The sequence below is a fragment of the Sylvia atricapilla genome, chromosome 1 (assembly GCF_009819655.1).
Source record: "Sylvia atricapilla isolate bSylAtr1 chromosome 1, bSylAtr1.pri, whole genome shotgun sequence".
NCBI lineage: Eukaryota > Metazoa > Chordata > Aves > Passeriformes > Sylviidae > Sylvia > Sylvia atricapilla.
The window spans coordinates 19462149-19483266 of NC_089140.1; the positions used below are offsets into that span (position 1 = coordinate 19462149).

General features: G+C 35.7%; 1 protein-coding gene across 1 annotated transcript in view; it reads right to left on the reverse strand.

The window, feature by feature from the left end:
* Positions 1-21118, reverse strand: part of MALRD1 (MAM and LDL receptor class A domain containing 1) — a 229147-nt gene that overhangs the window by 52428 nt on the left and 155601 nt on the right. Inside the window, 2 exon segments of the mRNA XM_066316924.1 lie at positions 887-1162; positions 16189-16390. Of these exon segments, the coding sequence (XP_066173021.1) occupies positions 887-1162; positions 16189-16390 (478 nt within the window).

A 21118-nucleotide genomic window follows, 5' to 3' on the forward strand; every position in this document is an offset into this window, starting at 1 on the left:
GTAGCCTGTGTTTATATTTAGTAGTTTTGATAGAAAATATTTAAGAAAATGAATTTCTAATCCACTGGAAACTGATATTTTTAACCTTTTTTTTTCTTCATTCTGATAAGGAGGAGAAAAATATTTAAAAATTTTACAGCATGATAGGTAGAGGAAAAAAAGTGTTTATGTAAATAGCCTCTTATTTTTTTCTATGTAGCTAATTATTTTGAAAATCCTGGAATTATGCAGTTGGCTTCAGTTCATCTGCTAATAATGAAATATTTTTAAACGGGCAGACACTCACTTTGGTGTCTATCTGCTTCAGATGTTTCTCCATGGCTTCTCATTGCAGTTACATTTCAAAGCCTATTGACCTTGTGTTTTGTTTGTGAGCCCTTTTCTTAGCTTGGGGCAGAGATTGCTGCTACCTCATGAACAGACTTGATTTCAAAATCCTTGAGAGGTCAGGATTGCCTTGAATATTATTGAATTACAGAACTGCAGAAGCCTATCTTCCTTGTCATGTCATAATCAGAGGTTACAGAGGCAATGCAAATGCAGCTGACTGATTTAAGGAAAAAATGTGGAAATGCTTGCAAATATTAAACAAAATTGCAATTCTTTTTAACATTTACCATGAATATAGACAGGAAATTAAAATGAATTAGCAAAATGTTTTTAGAAATGCAAAGCATCTCTTCAATTAATACATTATATGTGGCAAAATTATTTAGAAACATAAAGCATCTCGTCGATTAACGCATCGTATGTGACACAAATAAGGGGTTTTTTTGACAAGGGAATTATGTATTTCACACTAAACTTCACTGCATTGCTCTTTTTCTTTCCTGGTTTAGGCAGGTAAGTTAACATTTCCATAACTACCACCATGAAAGTAACTTACGGCAGCCAACTTCATCCTCACTGAGGTGGCAGTCAGGCACACCATCGCACCGCAGGAGAGACAGGACACAGCCTTGGGAAGGACACAGGAACTCTGTGTCCCTGCAGGAGCCTGGAGCTGTGGTGGGAGGCATGTCCATGGGGCAGTCCATCTCATCAGTGCCATCGGTGCACTCCTCCAGGCCGTTGCACCGCGCGGCGAGGGGCAGACACTGCCGCACGTACGCACATGGGAACTCCTCACCACCGCAGGCTGGAGGGCGAGGGACAGCTGGGCCTGCGAGGGCAAAAGGAATGTCCAGTGACTCTGTTCCTCCAGCAGGTATTGTACTGAGTGCCTTTGAATAGACCTAGAATAGATAGACATTGCACCTGCTGGGAATGCAGCTGATTGTGGTTACTAAACTCTTTAAAAAAAAGAGCACGGCTTTTAGCAAAAACACAGCTGCCAAGTGCGAAACACAGCATTAAAAACATTTTGTCTCATGTAAACTTCATTGTTGTTCTTGCAGCACTTTTCTTCTAGTTGAAGTTCAGCATTTATTTTGATCCTATTACTTCTTTTGCCATGTATACATAGAAGATTTAGTACCAAAATATTAATAAATCTTCTCTTTCACCCAGTATCTGGAAAGCCTTAAAATAGCCCTCAAGTTATAACTTTAAGTTAACTTAAGGAAAAGATTTTTATAAAATAACAAATTTTTTTTTTGCTGATCTAGTTTATTATCACTGACTCTTCAATTTAGCTTGATGTGATAGAGAATTAAATTTAAAAAATACTAGATAGATTTCCAGGATACAATAAAGAAAAATGCATTTTTAGAATTTTTTACTTTAACTAATTCAGACAGCTGACGAAAAAAGCCAAAACAAAAAAACCCCCAAAAACAAACAAAAACCCACAAAAAACCCCTACAAAACAAACAAACAAACAAACAAACAAAACCCAAAAAACCAAACAAAAAAATCCCACCAAAAAACCAACCAATCAACCAACCAAAAACCCAAACGCCCCCCTCACCCTCCCCCCCAAAAAAATTCCATGCTAACTTGCATTACTGGAAGAAAATACTGGGGAAAGTGTTTTGTGATCATCTACATAAATTAATTGTCCCAGATACTTAAGTCTTCTTTTTTTCCTATGAAAACTATTGCAACTGAATTTTATTAGCAGAAGCATAAAATCTATTTGTGGAAACCAATTTCTAAGGAGCTGGCTGTGCTAATACTGTGTTCTTTATAGCATCAGCATCTCCCATGGAAGCAATGTGTTGGATTCCTGTACTTTTAACGTACAGGGAAAAGAGAAAAATCTCCAGAATTTAGCTCCATACATTAAATATTTCTAGGCTGATATGCAGCAGCTGAGTAAAAAATATAATATGATCGTTAGAGGTAAGACAAATTCATGTCACTTCCTCTGTAGAAGACAGGAGGAGTTTTGCTGCTGGCTTGGGCTGAGGGAAAGGAGACAAGCACAAAAGTCACGGGTGGGTTTCATCTCATCTTTTGAAATGGTGATTGTTCTCTGACTTCAGATGTCTAATGTTACTGCTGCATTAAGGCATAACACTCTGTAAGGGAGTACATGGATTTTGGCATGATTTTATGACTTTTAATCCACTGGTCATATCAGTATGTTTATGTGTTCTACAATACCAGGCTGGGGTTTTACAGCATGAGGACTTTGTTAAAACAGGCTCAGTTTCAAAGACACCTCCATCATAAAGAACAATAGCTTTTTGTACAAATAAATGAACTGTTAATGCATTCAGGTAAACAGAATACTAGCATTATTTTACCATCCAGTTGTTAGTGAAGTAGCTGTAAGGAGAAAAAGCTCAAAGCTCAGTGTAATACAGACCTTCTATAGACTAGAAATCTTTGATTTCCATGTTGATCTTATATCAAAAAATCATAATCGAGAATATTCATACAATAGAACATGCCTGATATTATTTCATGCCCTTAATGTTATTAAATTAAATCATTCTACTAGAAAAATGTGTTTGATTCACTAGATATAATGTAGCACATAAAATAACAAAAAATGGAAATTGACTCAGTGAAAATAATAACCTGGTGATCCTTCGTCCTGTTTGTATCCAGAATTATGCCATGAATACCTCAAAGATGTGTACTCTTACATGGGATTGAAAAGATTGCGGTTTCATATGTGTTTTATAAATGTGTTTGTCTAACAATTTATATTTTTTTTTTGCTACTTTAAAAGGCTTATGGAAGTTGGTTTTAGATAGTTGATAATAGACATTTAAATCACATAGTGGATTGGTTTTGTACAAATTAAAAGTATTCTAGATTTTTGCATTTTTTTCTACTTTGGTCCTATACTTTACTAGATAATAATAGTAGCTCATAAAGATGTTTGAATTTGGTATGTCATATAGAGACTGTATATAAGGCCATGAGTCTGCCAAGATACTGCTCAAATGTTGGTAGAACATATTTCTCTCTCCATTGATACAAAACTAGTGCTTTCAAATCCTGCACAATGGAGTAAAGAAAAAATATTTTTTTTTATTTTAGTTTGCACTTGCTCTGGGAAAAACTAAAAAGGTATGATTATATTTGATAGTACTTTTTTTTTTCTTTCTTTTTGACCTTTTCCTCACAGTGCCTAGGGGGGATTTAGGCAGTGAAAATGACTTAAGCTGCAGTCAATTCTGCTTATGCACATTCTTTTGTCCTTGCACAGTCCTGTGTTAGCTTTTCTGTATTTGTTCTGATACTATGGAAATTAACCCCACACAGATACAATATTATTTGACTTTCCTGTGGTTGCCTGTTTGTGTTGCAGGAAAGATTGCATTTATAATACATTTGTGAGCATTTCTGACCCAGTTTAATTTCCTGTTCATGATATGTTTACTCACATGCTTCTAACCAAATTTGTTCACTAAACTGAAATCCCCTCTTAAACTCAATATTTCTTGAATGTGTTGCTTGTTATGAATCTGGCCTTGAGTGTTAAATTATTTTCAGACTTTTGTAATCCTGATCAGTTTAGCCTTATGAGCCAAATCATATAATGAGCTTATGCATGTAAATAATCCTATGTTAAATTCAGTATTCAGGGAAATACTTGAAGGCTTTTTTTGAATGGGAGATGAATATTTTTCCATTATTATAATTATTATTTTTATTATTATTATTATTATTTATTTTCTATCATTATTCTCTCTGGTTGTTAGAGAATAATTTGTAGGATGAAGTTCTTCCTGACTTGCATAGCAATTATATTAGACTGTGCAATATTCACCAAGGTCAGCAAAAATGTGTCCAGGCTGACTTAGGGGTATGGTTAACCAGGGGTCTTATGAGGTCTGTTTTATATTTGCACCAAATTAAAAAAAATCCTAAGTCATACCCTGAAATAAGTAAAATCCTTTTAGATCAGAACAGTGCATGAGATAAAAATGTACTTCAAAGATCATAGGAATATCCATTGCTTATTAACTCATGTTGTATGTTAATTAGTTTATTAGTTCATGTGTTTTGAAGCAAAAAACATGTGTTTTGCTTCAGATACAATAGAAAAATTGTGCTCTGGATGACATTCTAAAAGATGTTGCTATTGCCATGGTCTGCTAAAACTCTACCCTAAAGTTCAGCCTATTTTCCTTACATAAAGTAGTTTATAAATGCTTTTCTTAATTATAAATTAAATGTGCCTGGCAAAAATTTAGAAAATTTATAAAAAACAATAATTTGTACAAAACTAACAACTAAAAAACCTAATTAAGAATATGCAAATGTAGAAAATCACTAACTAATTCCAACTGAATGGAAATCTCAAGCAACATTAATGCAAAACTAATTACTTGTATTCAAAGCTACCATCTATGTAATTATTTATTTTAAGCTCATCATTGCAGTATCTGCTACTGACACATTTCCTTCTAAAGAGTGGGAATATTCATTCTGTTTTCTTACCACTGTGAAGAATTAAACTAAGGTGTTAACACTACAATGTGGTTTACAGTGGAAAACGAGCTGGCACTAATGAGAGACTCATCAGAAACATGCTCCATGTGCTGACTCACACAGTAGTACAGCCACACAATTTAGTAATAAAAACTAAACTTACTCGCACCTATGAACCTTATATTTTCCTGTTGTACATACATATATGAAAGTTATTTAAATGGCAAAATCTGAAGTGGAATCTTTTCAATGCAAACTGTACTGTTTGTGACCCATACATCCTTTCTTTCACTCAATATTGTTTGATTCAACAATTGCCTAGCACTGGCATGCCAAGAAAATGTTTCCCTCACCTTTACTCAAATGCAGAAAAGATGTTCCCAAGGCAGCACTCATCTCCTGAGTGCAATGTGACTCTCATTTCCAGACCACATTCACGAGTGCAGGAGACACTGTACAGGTCCTTTTTTCAAAAGCATCTGTTTTCAAAAGTTTCTGTTTGAAACTATTTAAGGATTTGGAGATAAATCTACTGAAAATTATGAGTTCTAAGGAAGACAGGATAAAAGCTTTAACTTATTGTATCAAGGCTGCATGCTCACTGAAAAGCAGGACTAAAAAAATCCCAAAAAATTCAGTATTTGCACATGGATGAAAAGCAAACTAAACAAAAATAATATCAGCAAAAAATAACCTCTGCACTGCAAAGCACTGAGTCTGAATTTAGATCCGCATGGAAAACAGCAGTAAATTGTTGATGTTCTGTTATAGCTAAAGAAATCATGACTTTTTAAGTAGAAAGCTGAGTACATGTCCTTATTTATTTCACTTTACACTCAGTGTTTTATTTTGCTCTTATTTTTACCTTGCATATGGCAAATGAACAAAATTAAAGAAAGAGCTTAAAAATGTGCATCTAAGATCTACTTGTATATCATAAAAAAGACATTTTAATTAGGTCCTAAACCCTGACATTTTAATTTGGTCCTATGTCTTTTGAAACTTACTCACCTGGCTGTGCTGCTGAGTTATAATCTGTGGACCAGAAGTGCTACCTCACAAGCACCTTTCACACTTTTAAGGGAAGTCAAGTAGCTGAGGTAGATATAAAAAAGACATAAAATTCAGACCAGTGTTTAAAGCAAATAAAATTTGGTATTGCTCCATGAACTGCAATAACTACTGTTGTATATATATGTATTTCATTGTTGTCAGACTAAATAGATGCTTTTAAATACATTTTTATTGCAATGTGCTGGCCATCAAACCGTGTTTACAGTAAATAGAGCTCATGAGCTGACGATTTTGGAGAAAAGAGCCTTTAAATATGAAAAAGTGTTAATAAGTACTCTTTATGAAAAGTGTTAAATATTGAAAGTGTTAATAGTGCTCATTATCAAGGACACAATTAGATATTTGTGAGATAGAGATTTGATAAAGGCTTACTGGTTTTTGATGAGCATTTTCTGTAAACTTATGCTTTGCTGTTTATTGTTTGTCATCCATGGAGCATATGATCCTGTTTCACAGGTTGGCACTGCAAATATTTTGCTCCTGAATTACAGGGCTTCAGTCACAGAAAACCATAGAACTCCTATTACCCAAATGCTAATATAAAATAAATGTTTGTATTACAGAGTCATTATCACAGCAAGTAACACAAAAATATGCTTAATTTGAATGAAGCAACACCTCCAGGCTATCCTCCTCTTTTCTGCCTTCCCTCTTCAAATACCAAGAACTCTGGGGCAGAGTAGATCCCCATTTATGTTTATATATCATCTGCAGCAGTGATTTTTAGTTAAGACTAGTGGACATTGGCCTTAGACTCAACACCAGGGAGCATAAAATAAAGTTACCACATACACTGTTAGGCAGCATTTGATACAACTACGTAGGTTGTATCAGAGCTGGCTCTAAAGTCCATTTAAGTAAATGGAATAACTCATATTGATTTTAATGGGCCTTGCATCAGACCCTTGAAAACCAACAACCTGTCTGATATATTTGCAGAAGTAATTTGCCTAGAAAATGTAATAAAAACGGTGGGGCTATTAACTGTAGCTAAAAGATCTCAAAAATAACTCCCTCCAATAGATTTCATTAGACAAGAGTATAAATTAATTATGGACCCAACCCAGTGCATTAATTAATTTGAAATAGATGTCAGTCCTCAGTTTAATTTCAGTTCAGTAAACATTGGATCAGGGCATGAAATCAACCCATTCAAGGTGACTGCAAGGAAACAAACTTGGTGCAAAAATTAATTGGATTAAACTATTCAAATACTTTAACAATCTTTCCATGGGGTTTTATCCATTACAATAAAGCTCATGCTGTTTATTTCTAAGCTTATAAGAAGACAAAAAAAAAAAAAGGCAGGGTAGGGGAGGAGAGGAAATTGAGTCTGGCCAATCGAATCTTCAAATGTCTTCCCTTCATGAAAAGACAGAGGTATGGGCAGGGTGCTGGAAAGGATCCGAGGCCCCATGACAAATCCAGAATTGAAAAAAACCAGAACATGGCCCAATGACTTCAGATTTTCATGTCTGCTCAGAATTTACTTTAAATGATCACAGTTTGCTAATATGCAAACATAATGGAAAACAGACAGGTTTACTGCCAGTAAAGTCAGTATGATTTAGTCATCAGCAGTAGAGAACTACTGCTTCTGGCTGGAACACACTGACTACCTGTGGCAGGAATATGGCAGTATTTGCCATATTTCTCCTAAGAAGAGTCTAGAATACTAGCTATGCCTGCTAATGTGATGGATCTGCTGGTTTGTTTATTTATTAGGAGCAATGACAATGTGGAGGAGCTGTTAAGTTTTAGTCTTCCACAAAATGAAGTGGATATAATTTCTGAGATAAATCTGAGCTGAAGAGGTCTGAGCCTTTACTCTTATTGAGGAGATGAGTAGGTTTTACATAAGGAAGAGTCTGAGAATTTTCTGTTCTTTAAGATAGTATCATGAAAACAATTTCTTTCCAAATATTATTTCTCTCCATCCCTCCAAGGAAATATGTTGATTTTTATGAATGGAAAAATATCATGAAGGAAAAATATATTTATGAAGGAAAAATATCGTCTGTGTGATTTGAAGTTTTTCTGGTGTAAACAGATGGGGTTTGGAGGTTCAATATTAATGAAACTATTTTAATACACTTTTAATAAATCCAAGGATTTTAATTTCCCAAAAGGCATGTAGCTTGCTGCAGAAGATTTCAGTATTCCGGACAAGTTATAAGAAGGCAGTGAGAAATTGAAGGTTTTGGACAAAGATAGTATAATTATTAATTTGAACATACACAACATAATTGCGTTCAAGAATTGCCAATAATTATCCTAGTTTATATCAAGTAATTATCTATCCTAAAATTATTCCCAGTTTCTTTTCTGTGAAATCCACAAAACGTTTTGGCTTTTGATGCTAGCTAGGTCTGTGCACAAGAACAGGCTGAAGAAGCTCTCTAAGGTACTATGCCTTGGATCACAATTTTTAGTCTTTAAAAATGCATAAATGCCCTATCTCTGCCAAGAGACATGGATCTAAAGCATATAGTGATTGGTTTCAGGAAAAAGGTAATTGACTAAATAACCTATTCACAAATTTCCCTAGTATCCTCAGTCCTCTATTACTACTCATCCTGCTTTCCTCTTCCCCTCCTTTGTTTCTTTGAGCAGCCTCCCCCTACAACTACTCCCATGATTCATCTCCTGCCCTTGAGGAAAGAAACTCCCTGAGTTTCTTTTTCCTCCCTCTCTGAGAAAGAAACTCAATGTGAGACAGATTTCTGCTTCACTGCAAGCATGAGCAGACAAGCTAACAGTGATTCCCCTGGCTCTGCAACTTAAAGAAATCAGAAGTTAAGTCTCCTCTACAGCGTTTTTCCCCATGATCTAACACTGTAGTATCAGCAGCTCAGGCAGTTAACCCCTCCAGTATTTCCAGCACTTGGGCTCTGGCAGTTTCAGAGAAGGATCATTGATGCTGTCTAAGGTTTTGTCAGACGAATCTTGTTCTGCTGCAAAATTTCCTGTGTTGCTTCATGCATGGGCACACATGGACACACTTGCACACACACAGACACTCAGATTCATACACAGGGACACACACATGGACACACACACACATGCTTGCCCCTCCACAAGATTCGCTTTGCATCATTCAGATATTTTTTTGCACAAAGCTCACACAAACAGACACTTCTTTTGGGGTTGTTGTCTCTTAATTAGATAAAAATGTCATTTATGCTTTTATGTGAAATGCGATCTAGTAAAAGTTCATGAGAGCATATAAAATTATCTGCAAATGGCTCACTTCCGAGCTGTTTAATTTTTTGCCTAGGTCACCTGCAAAGCTTCTGCCATGGGTAACCTGGAACATCATTGTATCTCACATCTATCTCTTACTGTCTCTCTAGACCCCAGCACACACAGAACCAGAACTGTGGGGCAGCAGGGACATGCTGGTCCCTTTAGAAGGCATGGGCACCCAAGCTGACCCCTTCCTTTCCTCATGGAGTTTGCTGAAGATGGATGCTGCCCTTTCAAAAGGGCAGCATTGGGTGGATTTCTGGGCTTGCCTCGGTAGCAACTTGGAAAAACTGCATTTAGCAATTAAAAACCATCTTTAGAATGAACCTTGCGAACTGCACGGGCAGTGGAGCTTGAGCTGGCCCCATGGCTGGGTCAGCCCATGCCTGCAGGGACAGAGTGGCTTTCCCCAGCAGAGCAGTGGGTCAGGGACATCAGCCCCAGCACCAGCGGAGGCCAGCAAGCAGTGGGAGAAGCTGACCCCACACCACTGGCAGGACTGCATCTGCCATGGGGCAGCTCCATCAGCTGCCTCCTTCCCGGGAGGGCTTTGTTTTTTGTGCACCATCCTTACTCCCTTTGCCTCCCGGACCATGGGCCACCTGGGAAGCACCATCCTGGGGAGAGAGCTGGTGCCATTTTCCCTCTGTCTTTGAGGATACACAGGCACCATCATGGGAAGGGTATTTCTGGCATTTTGGGTCTCTCTTTGCACCTGTGGGGTTCCTGAGAGTTAGCAATTGTGTAGCTAGTGGTTATTTACTGGGGGGATTGTTTGCCTTTTGCTGTTCTGCTTGTTAGTAAATTGTATTTCTTCACTTATATCTACCAGTAGTCTTTCTTTATTAATGGAAAGGGATTGGTTAAGACTAAGGGGATGTAATTTGTTTTAGAGTCTCCTCTTTAAACTGTCTAAGTCCTCCTCTTTAAATTGCCCTAATTCAAGACAGCTTTTCACTAGTCTGCCATTTTGTGGTCTGTACAGGGGAAACATTTCGGCCAATTCACATTTTGTCTTTCCAGTCAATTCAGGATTCTTTATTTTTATGAGTCTGAAAACAAAAATGGTTTGGATATTTCCAAACTAGTACTCAAAATGATATATATATATATATATTTATCCCATCCCCTTTTCATTTGTCAGGTAGATAACATTATGCAATAAGAAGTAGTTATGCAGGTAGTTATCAAATACTTTTCAGATATTTGGACATAACTGTATGTTCTTTAGAAAAACTCTTCATAAAGATAAGAAATTCTACAGTCAAAGATATATCTGAATCATGTGCACAGAGAAACAAAAATATTCAATCATCTCTCATCAATTTTCTCTCATCTCTGTATTGGAAAAAGAAAAGAGAGCTCCAAGAAGAATACTATTCAGTAATGTGACTAAAGATTATTTTTACATATAAACACATGGACCCCGTTTTGAAGCAAATGGAAATCTGTGGCAGGAAAAGCAGGGGACGTTTATAAACAATCAGGATTCAAAGAGTGTGTTTCATGAAGCAGAGATAAAATAGGGAGGAAAAAGTCTCAATATTTGTCTGAGCACTGGAACAGACTCCCCAGGGCAGCGGTGACAGCACCAGCCTGACAGAGCTCAAGGGGTGTTTGGACAATGCTGTCAGGCACAGGGTGTGACCCTTGGGGATGGTTCTTTGCACCACAAGGAACTGAACTTTATAGCCCTTGTGGGTCCCTTCCTGCTCAGGATATTCTGTGATTCTGTGAATATGTGTTGTGAGAAACAAATAAATAATAACTAGGCAAGATGTTATGACATTAATATTTCCACACATACATACCTCTGCTCTGTGGTTTCTTATCTAAATTCACAAGGGAATTCCTTTCTAAAGAAATGTTACTGCATTTTTTTCCTGAAAATTAGATACTTTTAAGATACCACATATCATCTAAAATTATGGTAGTTTAAACAAATACTGATTTTGAAAATCTTGACTCATTATCAGGTGATTATCTACATAGATTTTTATTTTACCACTTTCTTTCTCTCCACTATCTAGCTACATGGAAATAGTTTTCAGAGTCACTATTCTTTTACTAAGTTATTAGGTTCTATCTTCATTCTGCTATGTTCAACTTCTAAAGAGTCATAAAACACAGTTTAAATTGGATGCCAGTTATTCATTTCCTTGCACCATGAACACAGAGAGTGGCCTATAGCTCTGGCCCTTTGGGACACCTTCCTTCTTATCTTGATGCTTGAACCTGTGCCTATCACAAATTTTGGTATGATATTGCATTTATTCTGATGTTGTTTGGAAGTCAATGCAAATTATTTTACTCTGAAGGAACTTCAGGACTGGCTATATAGTCTACATCTATTGTGAGATTTGAAACTGCTTTATGGAGAAGTCTTAAGAAAATCCTACCCACCACACAAAAGAGTGAATCACTAATGTTTAAATAAAGACTTCATATGTTTCAAGGCCTAAATGAAAAACCACTAAACAGCTTTTCTATTAATGGATATAAGCCTATAGTCATACATGCAGCAGTATATAATTTAATTTCTGGGTATTAAAAATTTCCCTGATGCTAAAAGTGGAACAGATAAGTTGAAAGGGAAAGAAAAAACCTCAGGATGATTATTCTGACACTACATGTAGCTTAGGAAGACAATTACAAATGGCTGCAAATGGGAAATGTATTGTGGTAAAACAGTACATATAGATCCCCTTCTCTTATACTCTTTCCCTGGTATCCAGAACTGTAGATTATATTTCTAAATGCACTTTTTTTCCTTACTTACTGTGACTGACCAGGAATGCTGAGTATATCTATCTTAAATTTGATTGAACATAATTTCCTTTGTCACACAGGTTTTGCATTATTATTTCTTCTAGAAAACTAGGGAAGGTGATCTAAAGGGTTGGATGTGGCTATATCTCATAACTGTCTTATGATGGTTCAAATAAAGTGAAAATTCAATTCTTGGAGGATATCGGGTTTTAGGGTACTGGGATGCCTTTGTACACATTTTTAAAAATACCCTTGGGCTTCAATATAAAGCTAAAACCTGTCTTATAATTCACAGATTCTGATTTGTTTCTTCTATTTGTTTTTTTCACAAGTGAAGGCTTGCTCAGTATAAGGATTATATACAACCTTTACATAAAGTTTAGTTTGTGCTTTGCTACACAGCAGTGGGGAGACTTGGAAGAATTATGACATTTCAAAGCAAATGTTTTGCCTAAAAAAAAATCTGCCAACAATCACTGATAATTTTACTGTACTTCAGGTCCTAAGGGATAAATCTGACCCTTTTGTTGGTAACATGTGGTAAAGTCAAGAACTATGCCAACATTAGGGAAAAACCCCAACCCATTGCATCTGGGAAATAGCACTTCCTATATTCACAACCACACTATGGTCAGATAACACAGTGTTGGGGACAACATCTCCTGTCTGTGCTGAATGTTTTGCACTATTTGAATGGCCCTTTTGTACCTAGTGTATCCTTACGTAATAATATGTTCTACTGAAAACAAATCTTTCAGGTGGAAGGAAAGTGGCACCTGGGTGTGGTGGGAAAATTGTAACAGTGACAGTCTTTCTTGTGTGCTAAATTTATCTGCTAAAGAGACATTCTTTGAAAAATGTTATATCGAGAAGGGAATGCCTGAAAAAAAGCTCAGATTTTTTTAAAAGAAAATATTTTAAAATAAAATTATCAAAGTTGATAAAAAATGGTTCACAAAACAGAAGAAAAGAAAGAAAATACTTCAGATAGTGTTGAGCAGCTAAGGGAAATAAACTGTGCAGCAAACAGACTAAAACTAGAAATGTAAAAGGAGAGAATTATAAGGAAAGGTGAAGTAGAAGAATAGACACAGAAGCACATCCAGAATAATTTTATTCAAATTAATTATTTCAGTAAGCAATATTAATACTGAACTGGTGATAAGCATGACTGATGGTGGAAAAGCAAATACTCTTTTCTCAAATACACTGGAGCCTCAGGTGCCACATATTTGCACTCATCTTTATACCCAAGATTCATCCCAAATATTCATTTAAGAGTGTCAACATTATTCTTTTTGAATAAACCAAAATTACTTAAGCAATTAGTTAAAGTAGTACAATTTAGAGGTCTAAGTTCACAAAGAGTTGCAGCTAAATAGGGCCTAGCAGGTAACTTGACTGTAAAAAAGCTGGAGCATCCTTCAGTGCTGACTTTGTACTGAGATCTCCACAAGCACAACTATTTCACTTAGGTGATCTCTGGAAGGCATCATAAAATATATTTACTATTTATTTGTTTCTTGAGAACACTGCTCCAGTGCTGTTTAACTAAATTACACAGAATTTGTCCATCTGGTTTATTTCTCTAGTAACGAATGAGTGGCAAAATATAGTATTCTGATTTTCATAAGCAGAATAAAGTTTAGTTATTAGGCATCTTTGGTTAATGCTAGGATTTGAATTAGGTATAGGAATAATTTTAAGAATTTCTGTACTGCCTCCTATTTCAGCTGAACTAGAAAAAGACACAAATGAATATAAAATTTGATTCAATGCTTTGGAATTTTTAGTCCCTCTGAAACTAGAAATAGAAATGTTTTTTAATTTTATTTTGAAAAATATAGATCTTAAATAGAAACAAAGTTTTGTGGGATTTTTTTAAATCAAGCTGTTATTTAAAAATTTGAAGAAGATCATTACAACTAAGTAGCAATTAAATTCTTTGGTCCCTAGGATGTAAAATAAGACCTTCACACAACTTCATTAGCAGAAAGTCATGAACCTTGAAAAGTGGTGCATATATATATCATTTAGCAGCTAATTCTGAACAAGATCCTGTGCCACCACCAGCTCCCTCTGCATCAGCATCAGCTGAAAGCTACTTCTGCAGTAGGCCTAGCTTGACCTACCACTTCCTTGACTACACCTTGCTTAAATATTCAGAAATATTATTGGATATCTAGGAACCTTCATGGCTAATATGGACTGACTACTTAAAAATAAAAAAAACATAGCTGAATTAGAGCTGCTGGCACTGCTTGATTACTTAGAGCTCCCAACCAGTTAAATTGTGATTGCTTCCATTTAGAATGTGTTGCCTCTGGAAACTCAAAGTAATTAAAGGCAAGCTGAAAAATAATAATACAGAGAGAGGAAAAAAGATCTGCAGTAGCATAGCTCTCTTCTAAAAGGAAGAACATTATACAAAACCTGCACTGCAGATAATACACTTTTCTTTGAGCTAGGTCTTGGAATAAACTTAATGAGCAACAATCAAAGTAGAGCTGAGAGTGGATTAGGTAAACCTTCCCACTGATTTTGTTACAGAGAAACATTGCTCAAATATCTACAGGACAGTGCTTTTATACTATTGGAAGATAATATCTTCAAATTTTACCATCTGAATATGTAAGCAGCTCTCTAGCAACAACAGTTAGTAAAAAACAGCACCTCCTCCTAAGTAGTTCTTTGTCAGGAACAGTATTAAAAATTCAGAGGTAGAGTCTTTTTTTCCTAAATTGTTGTGGTTTATTGTATTGCATGGATTTTGTGTAATTCACTTGCCTCTTTATGTAATTCACGAGCTCTACCAGGCCAGCAAGAATTATTAAGATAGGATTCTTCCAAGGACAGTATGAAATCAATCTTAAGTAACAGAATCTAAATACAGTGTTTTGTCTGGAGAGGAGATTATGCATCAAATTGCAATGTATGCATGTAAAAAAGGCATGATTTATTCAACAAACTGTAAGTAACCAATATAACTCCAACATATTTTCTTCAGGCCAAACTTTTGATATATCACATTTGTAAGAGCAACAGATTGTGATACAAGCTAGATACTTTGAAGTATTCTACAACTGGAGAAATTTAAAGTAATTAGAAAACGTTGCTCTATTAAAATTAATTTATTTCTATAGTTATTATTATTTCAGAATTACAGGTACTTAAAATATATAATTTAAAAATTTCCCTATTATGATATACTATGCAAGAAACTGCCTATGTAATTCTAAGGATATGGTTAAAAAGGTGATTAACGTAATACGGGTAGAACAAATGCCTGTTTATGCACATAGTCTGCAGCTCATTGAACTACATTCCAAAATATTATTTGCCTGAGCCTATTTAGAGAAAATAAACAAAACCCTTATTCAGCTTGAGCCTGAACAAATGTCACTCGCATGAACGTATTATTTCACTTGAAGCATGTGTTTAATTCCTCCAGGAGGTGCGTATCACAATAAAAATAATAAAAGAAAAAGTTTCTTCAACAGATTGACAACTAGGTCATACACAGGCTCTCCTATCTCAACAAGAGCTGTATAAAGAGAAAGAAAGGTCATCAAGGAAGATTGTCATAATCTTCATATTGGCATTTATTTAACAATAATAATTCCTAGCTGTCTCTTAGTCATTAAGTTCTGCTGATATTTCTATCAGAATCTGTATTTGCATGTATTCTGTTCTTTTTTTTATGATATGGTATCATTTGTTACATTTTGTTTTCAGAGTAAATCACTGTTTTTCTCACAGACAAAACAGGACATTCTAAGACGTTAGAACGCTTTTTCTACATAGATCAGGTACTTGTGTAGCAGAAGGGAGATTGCAGATACTCAAAGAAAATGTTAGCAAGGCGAATGTGGTACACATTTGTATTTTATGAGGAGAGCGAAGATAAAAACTTAACAGCTTTCTTTGAAAATAATTGTGAACTACTGTAATACTCATAAAACTCTTTGATCCTAAACTAATGTCTTCTCTGACTTTTTTAATGCAGGAAAAACCAATATGGTGGAGCAGCAGTAAATTCCTTTCAACTATGGTTCAGACCCTCAATGCCAGTAATATTCTGAGTTGTTATAATTATTCTTATGTTCAATTTCTAGCTAAAACACAAAACTGTCTTCTATAAACCATGAGAAATAGAAAATATATCAGATTTTGTAACTGTGATATACATTGAAATATGAAATGCCACAATTTTGCTCTCCCTCCAAGAAGAGAAAATGTATGATATGTATTTTTGTAAAAGCATACCTCCATCAATGCATTCTGGGGTGAAAGAAATATCATCAAGAGCAAATTCTGTGGGTTGATTCCACCCCACTTCAGCTTCAAAGGCAACTCTGAAAAGGCTGTTACTGGAGAGAACTACACTTCCATACATCCATTTGTTTTCTTCATTTCTAGTAGAAGACCACATAAGGATATCTGTTCCATGTTCTTCAACTGTGTACACCTGTGGATAGAACCCAAGAGATGCAGATGAATCAGGCTGGAGCAACAGGAATGCAGCTTGGGAGAGAAGCACAGCCCAAGTGCAGCAGTGCACCTCCTCCCTGCTTGGGCAGCACCCGCTCTCCTAGATATGCTTCAGATCCACCTCATATTGGTGATGACCAAATGTTACTGAATACTTTTGCTAATGGTAGTTTAGCTTCAAATATAAAGCTACTATGAGAAGAAAAAAGTTAAAAAGAGCTGCTAAGCCAATCACTAATTGTAAAATCTACAAACATTCTCAGCCTGACATATAGATGATAATGAGTAAAGGCTTAACCCCAAATTCATTTAAAAATTGAGGAAAGACTGAGAAGGATCTTTAGCTATCCTTTAATCTCTAAAAGGTGAGCTCCTTATAGTCAGACTGAGTGAAGATTTTAGAGATATAAATAAAGGACTTAGCAACTAGGGATTTAAGTCTGTCATTTGGTACAAGCAATTTATAATACAGAATTTGAGATAGTCACAGAAAGTTATTACAAAAATATTTAGGAAAGCCATGAATAAAATAAATAAAATAATTAAATACTGAAAGCAATAAGTATAGCAATGAGCAATAAGCATAGCAATGAATGAAGTCCCAATTAACCAACAACAAGTGAATTTATGCCAAGAACATGAAACTGGAGAATACAGAGGTATTTGCTTTTCCCACTCAGGTGTTAAAAGTCCTTATACAAACTGACCAGGTAAAAAACCAAAAACAAACAAACAAACAAAAAACCCCCAAAAAACCAAAACCAACCAACCAACCAACCAACCGACCAAAACCCCCAACCCCTCCCCCCCCAAAAAAAACTAAACAAAAAAACAAACCAAAAAAAAAACCACAAACAAAAAACCACCAAAAACCAACCAACCAACCAACCAACCAACCAACAAAAAAAAAAAAAAAAAAAACCAAAACAAACAAAAAACCCACAAAAAACAAAAAACACAAAACCCAAAAAAACCCCCACCAAAAACTGGAATAAAGAAAGTTCCAGATGATAACTGTTTCTTTAAGGGACTGAATATTATAATCAGTATCCTCTTCTCCAGAAGCATAATTCTCTTAAACTAATTTTCCAGTGACCTTAGGTTCATGTTGCCAACTGAATGCCCCAGTGTAATAATGGAACAGAAACCCTGAGGCCCATGAAAGATATGAAACCCATGCTAATGATCTGTATGATTCAATACCTTTTATTCTCCCAGTCCACATGGTGGGACAAGTAAGCTAAAAACCCAAATGGCACCCTAAGTCTCACATATTTTGTAGAACTTGGTTTATTGATTAAAATATATATGATGCTTGAAAACCCTTGCAAGTTATTTTATTTTTGGAGTAAGGGAGCAAGAAAGAATACTGACACAGAGTAATTCAGATCAGGACCAAATTTTGTCAAGGTCTTTGATTACTGGACTGTGTAACAGCACTATCTTGTCACTGTCTTCCTAAAAGTATACATCTTGCAGTGCTAAAAGGACATGTGTTGAGAAGAAAGACATGGCTCAACCCGTAAAGTAAAATTAAAAACTGTGTGTAACAGTTTTTCATATTACCAGGCTCTGAGGTGATAAATTGAAACCCTTGATTAGGGAAATCCTTCATGTGAGGTCAGGACAATGCTAAACACCTGTGTGTGTCTCAGGAACCATTCACTATTTCAGCAATCATTAAATACAACAATCCTGATGATCTGGAATTTTACAGCATATAACAATGTTAGCATAGTTATAGCTATAAGCAGTGATATCTACTTTTGGAAGGTAAATACTGAGGTACTATCCCTTTCAGTATATCTCACTGTTAAGTCTCACAGTTACACAAATAGCTATTGGGGAAGAGGGAAGAATCCAAAACATTAGAAGGCAATACTAGCATCTTTCTTAGAGGATATTTAAAGATTGTCCCATTGTTTAAAGCCAGATTTTTTTCCAATTCTTTTGATCAGGTCAGTGGGAGAGGTTTCTCCTACTGAAAGTTTCAAGGCACTGTTGCTTGAACAGGTCTGTCTGTGTACAGAGAGATTTCATTGTGTCCATACAAAGTCTGGTGTCAGATGCAGCAAGGACCCATTCTGTGCACATACAGATCAACCCTGCAGGTCCAGCTCAGTACAAACAATAAACCTGTCAGGAATCCTGCTGTATGTTCACTGGCCACGGGGTCTGGAATGGCAGCAAGTCAAACTGAGTCTTAAGTGTGACATTTTGATGACATCCGCTCCTGTTCACAGAGATGCAACGTCATCTTACGTGCCTTGTCTTTCTTGAGATTTAACTTACATTTGTCATAGAGTAAGGGTATGCAGATATGTAATTACTAATGGATTAATTAATATGTTATGGTAATTTATGTGACTCTGTCCTTAGTTAGGTTTGACTAAAGCTTTAACCTGGTGTATAACAATCACATAGCTAATTGAGGAAATTGATTTAATTTAGTGTAAATCTCTAAATTGGTACACTGGAAATCTCTGTTGAACTCCCAGTTCTGCTTCATTTGTCATGTACCCTCCTGGGGTAATGCTTCAATCCCACTACTTGCCAAAGTACTCCTGAATACCTGAGTTCTCCAAGCCATTTTCTATCCATATCATATCCCTTTCCAAGAAAGGGTGTGTGTTATTAAAGGGTGTGTGTTTTTAAAAAATTAGATGAAATTTCTATAAGAATTACACATAACTGAAAATGCATGCTAAGTCAAATGAGATTAAAGAAGAGTTCAGAAAAGCGGGAAGCCCGCTCTGTTCCTTTAGCAGGGGATACAGGTCTTATTCTTTTTGAGGTTGTGCTCAGTGGAAGTGAAGAAACAATATATTCTTTCCTCAGACTGCCCATGTCTGAGCATCATCTGGGTCAGGAAGCACCTCAAGTGTACACAAGACTTTTGCTGGCCTGTGTAAACATATACAGCACATGAAAGGTTGAGCAAATTTTCATGGACAAGGTCTCTCTAAAGCCCTAGAAGGGTACAACTCTGTGGGGCTTAACACCTCCACTGCCACCTTCCTACACAGCCATCCCATCTAAAGTGTACAAGCTGGCCTGGTAGTGAAAACAACTTAAGATGTGCAAAAAAGAAGTCTAGAAAGATGAATCCCATTATATAGTATGTAATGGAAGAAAAGCAACCACCAAATAAAAATCAACCAAGCAAAAAACAAAACAAAACAAAACAAAACTAAACAAAACAAACTCCAAAGCAAAAAAAAAAAAAAAATTAAAAAAAATAAAATAAGAAAAAAACAACTCCAAAACTACAAAACCCTCAAAACAACCAAACAACAAGTTGTAGTAAAATCCCACTGAACAACTCTGTATTTATCAGTCTGATAAGATTGTTCTCCAGCCTAATACTGATCTAGCTGATCCACAGAGAACAACATTCTTTAGAAAATCCTATTTACTGCCCTGAAGTCATGACTTAGTTCTAATTCTCCACAGAATATCCTGTGTGTTAGAAACTTCTAAATTCTTTTTTCAGCTTATATTTCATTTTGAGGATAGGGAAAGTACTTTTTAAGGTCATAAAATAAAAAAAACCCACATTTTCTATTTGTTAATCAGCAGTTACAACTCACGGCTATCCTGTACCCTCATCCTGACTTTTCAATATGATATATTATTTTCCTGATCTTGCCTGAATCCAACAGTTGGAATGGTGGAAGGTACTGTATTCCACCTGAACTGCCAAATAAATAAGAAACCAATACACGTCTGAAGGGTGTGTAATAAGAGATGTATTCTCCCAGCACTGACAACTTTAATTGAGCCTTTAATTGCCGTCTGAGGAAACAGGAAAATCTTGAGAAAGAGAACCTGTATTTCCACTTCATTAGTCACCAGAAAGTTGTGTCAGCTGAGAATTTCCATTGACTCCAGTGAATAATGATGCTGTGTTTTCTGCTTTACATCTGTAGGATCATGCCTTTAAGCCCTTCACGTTCCTCAGCAGTCATCATTGCATGTCTTCCTTGGACTAAAGTCCCACCAGAGACAGACCGAAATTGTTTCTTTTAAGTCCACAAATCAGATTACAAAATTGTATCATATTTCATTGTCCCAATAGAGAAGCACTTAAAAAATTAATTACCTCTTTCTCTTTATTCCCCTTAACCTTTGTTTGAAGTAATAAAAATTTTGCCTAAACATTAGTTTGAAATAATAAAATATTTAGCTTTTCTGAGTAAAATTGACCTGTCTTATACCAAAATTTATTATAAATCAGTTCTGTTAGTATCAACAAATACTAAGGCAGAAAATTGATATATTAGCTGTACTATCACATCAGCAATTAATTTCAGTTTTAATTCTCCACTGTATGAGTATGGTAAACTGTCCTGAGGTAAATGGGGAGAGAAGCATAATAAACACTGAGTTTTTCAGTCTAACTGACAGATGATCAATAGATTTTCCATTGGAATGAAACAGATGTGAAAACCACATTAATTTTTTGCTGAAACTGCTCTCCTACACCATTAAATTCAACAAAGCAGTCATAAAAATGTAAAGATAAATGTGAGGAGTTTCTTTTAAATTCACATTTACTGCATAATGCAGCAAGATTCGTTTGTATTAAGAGGTATTTTTGCCCAGAGCATATTAATTGATACATTAGACCAGGCTTGTATTTAGTGCTGGAAAAGTCCTCTTTCAAAGACTCTTTCCAAATACTTCTAAGGAAAGCTAGTGGGTT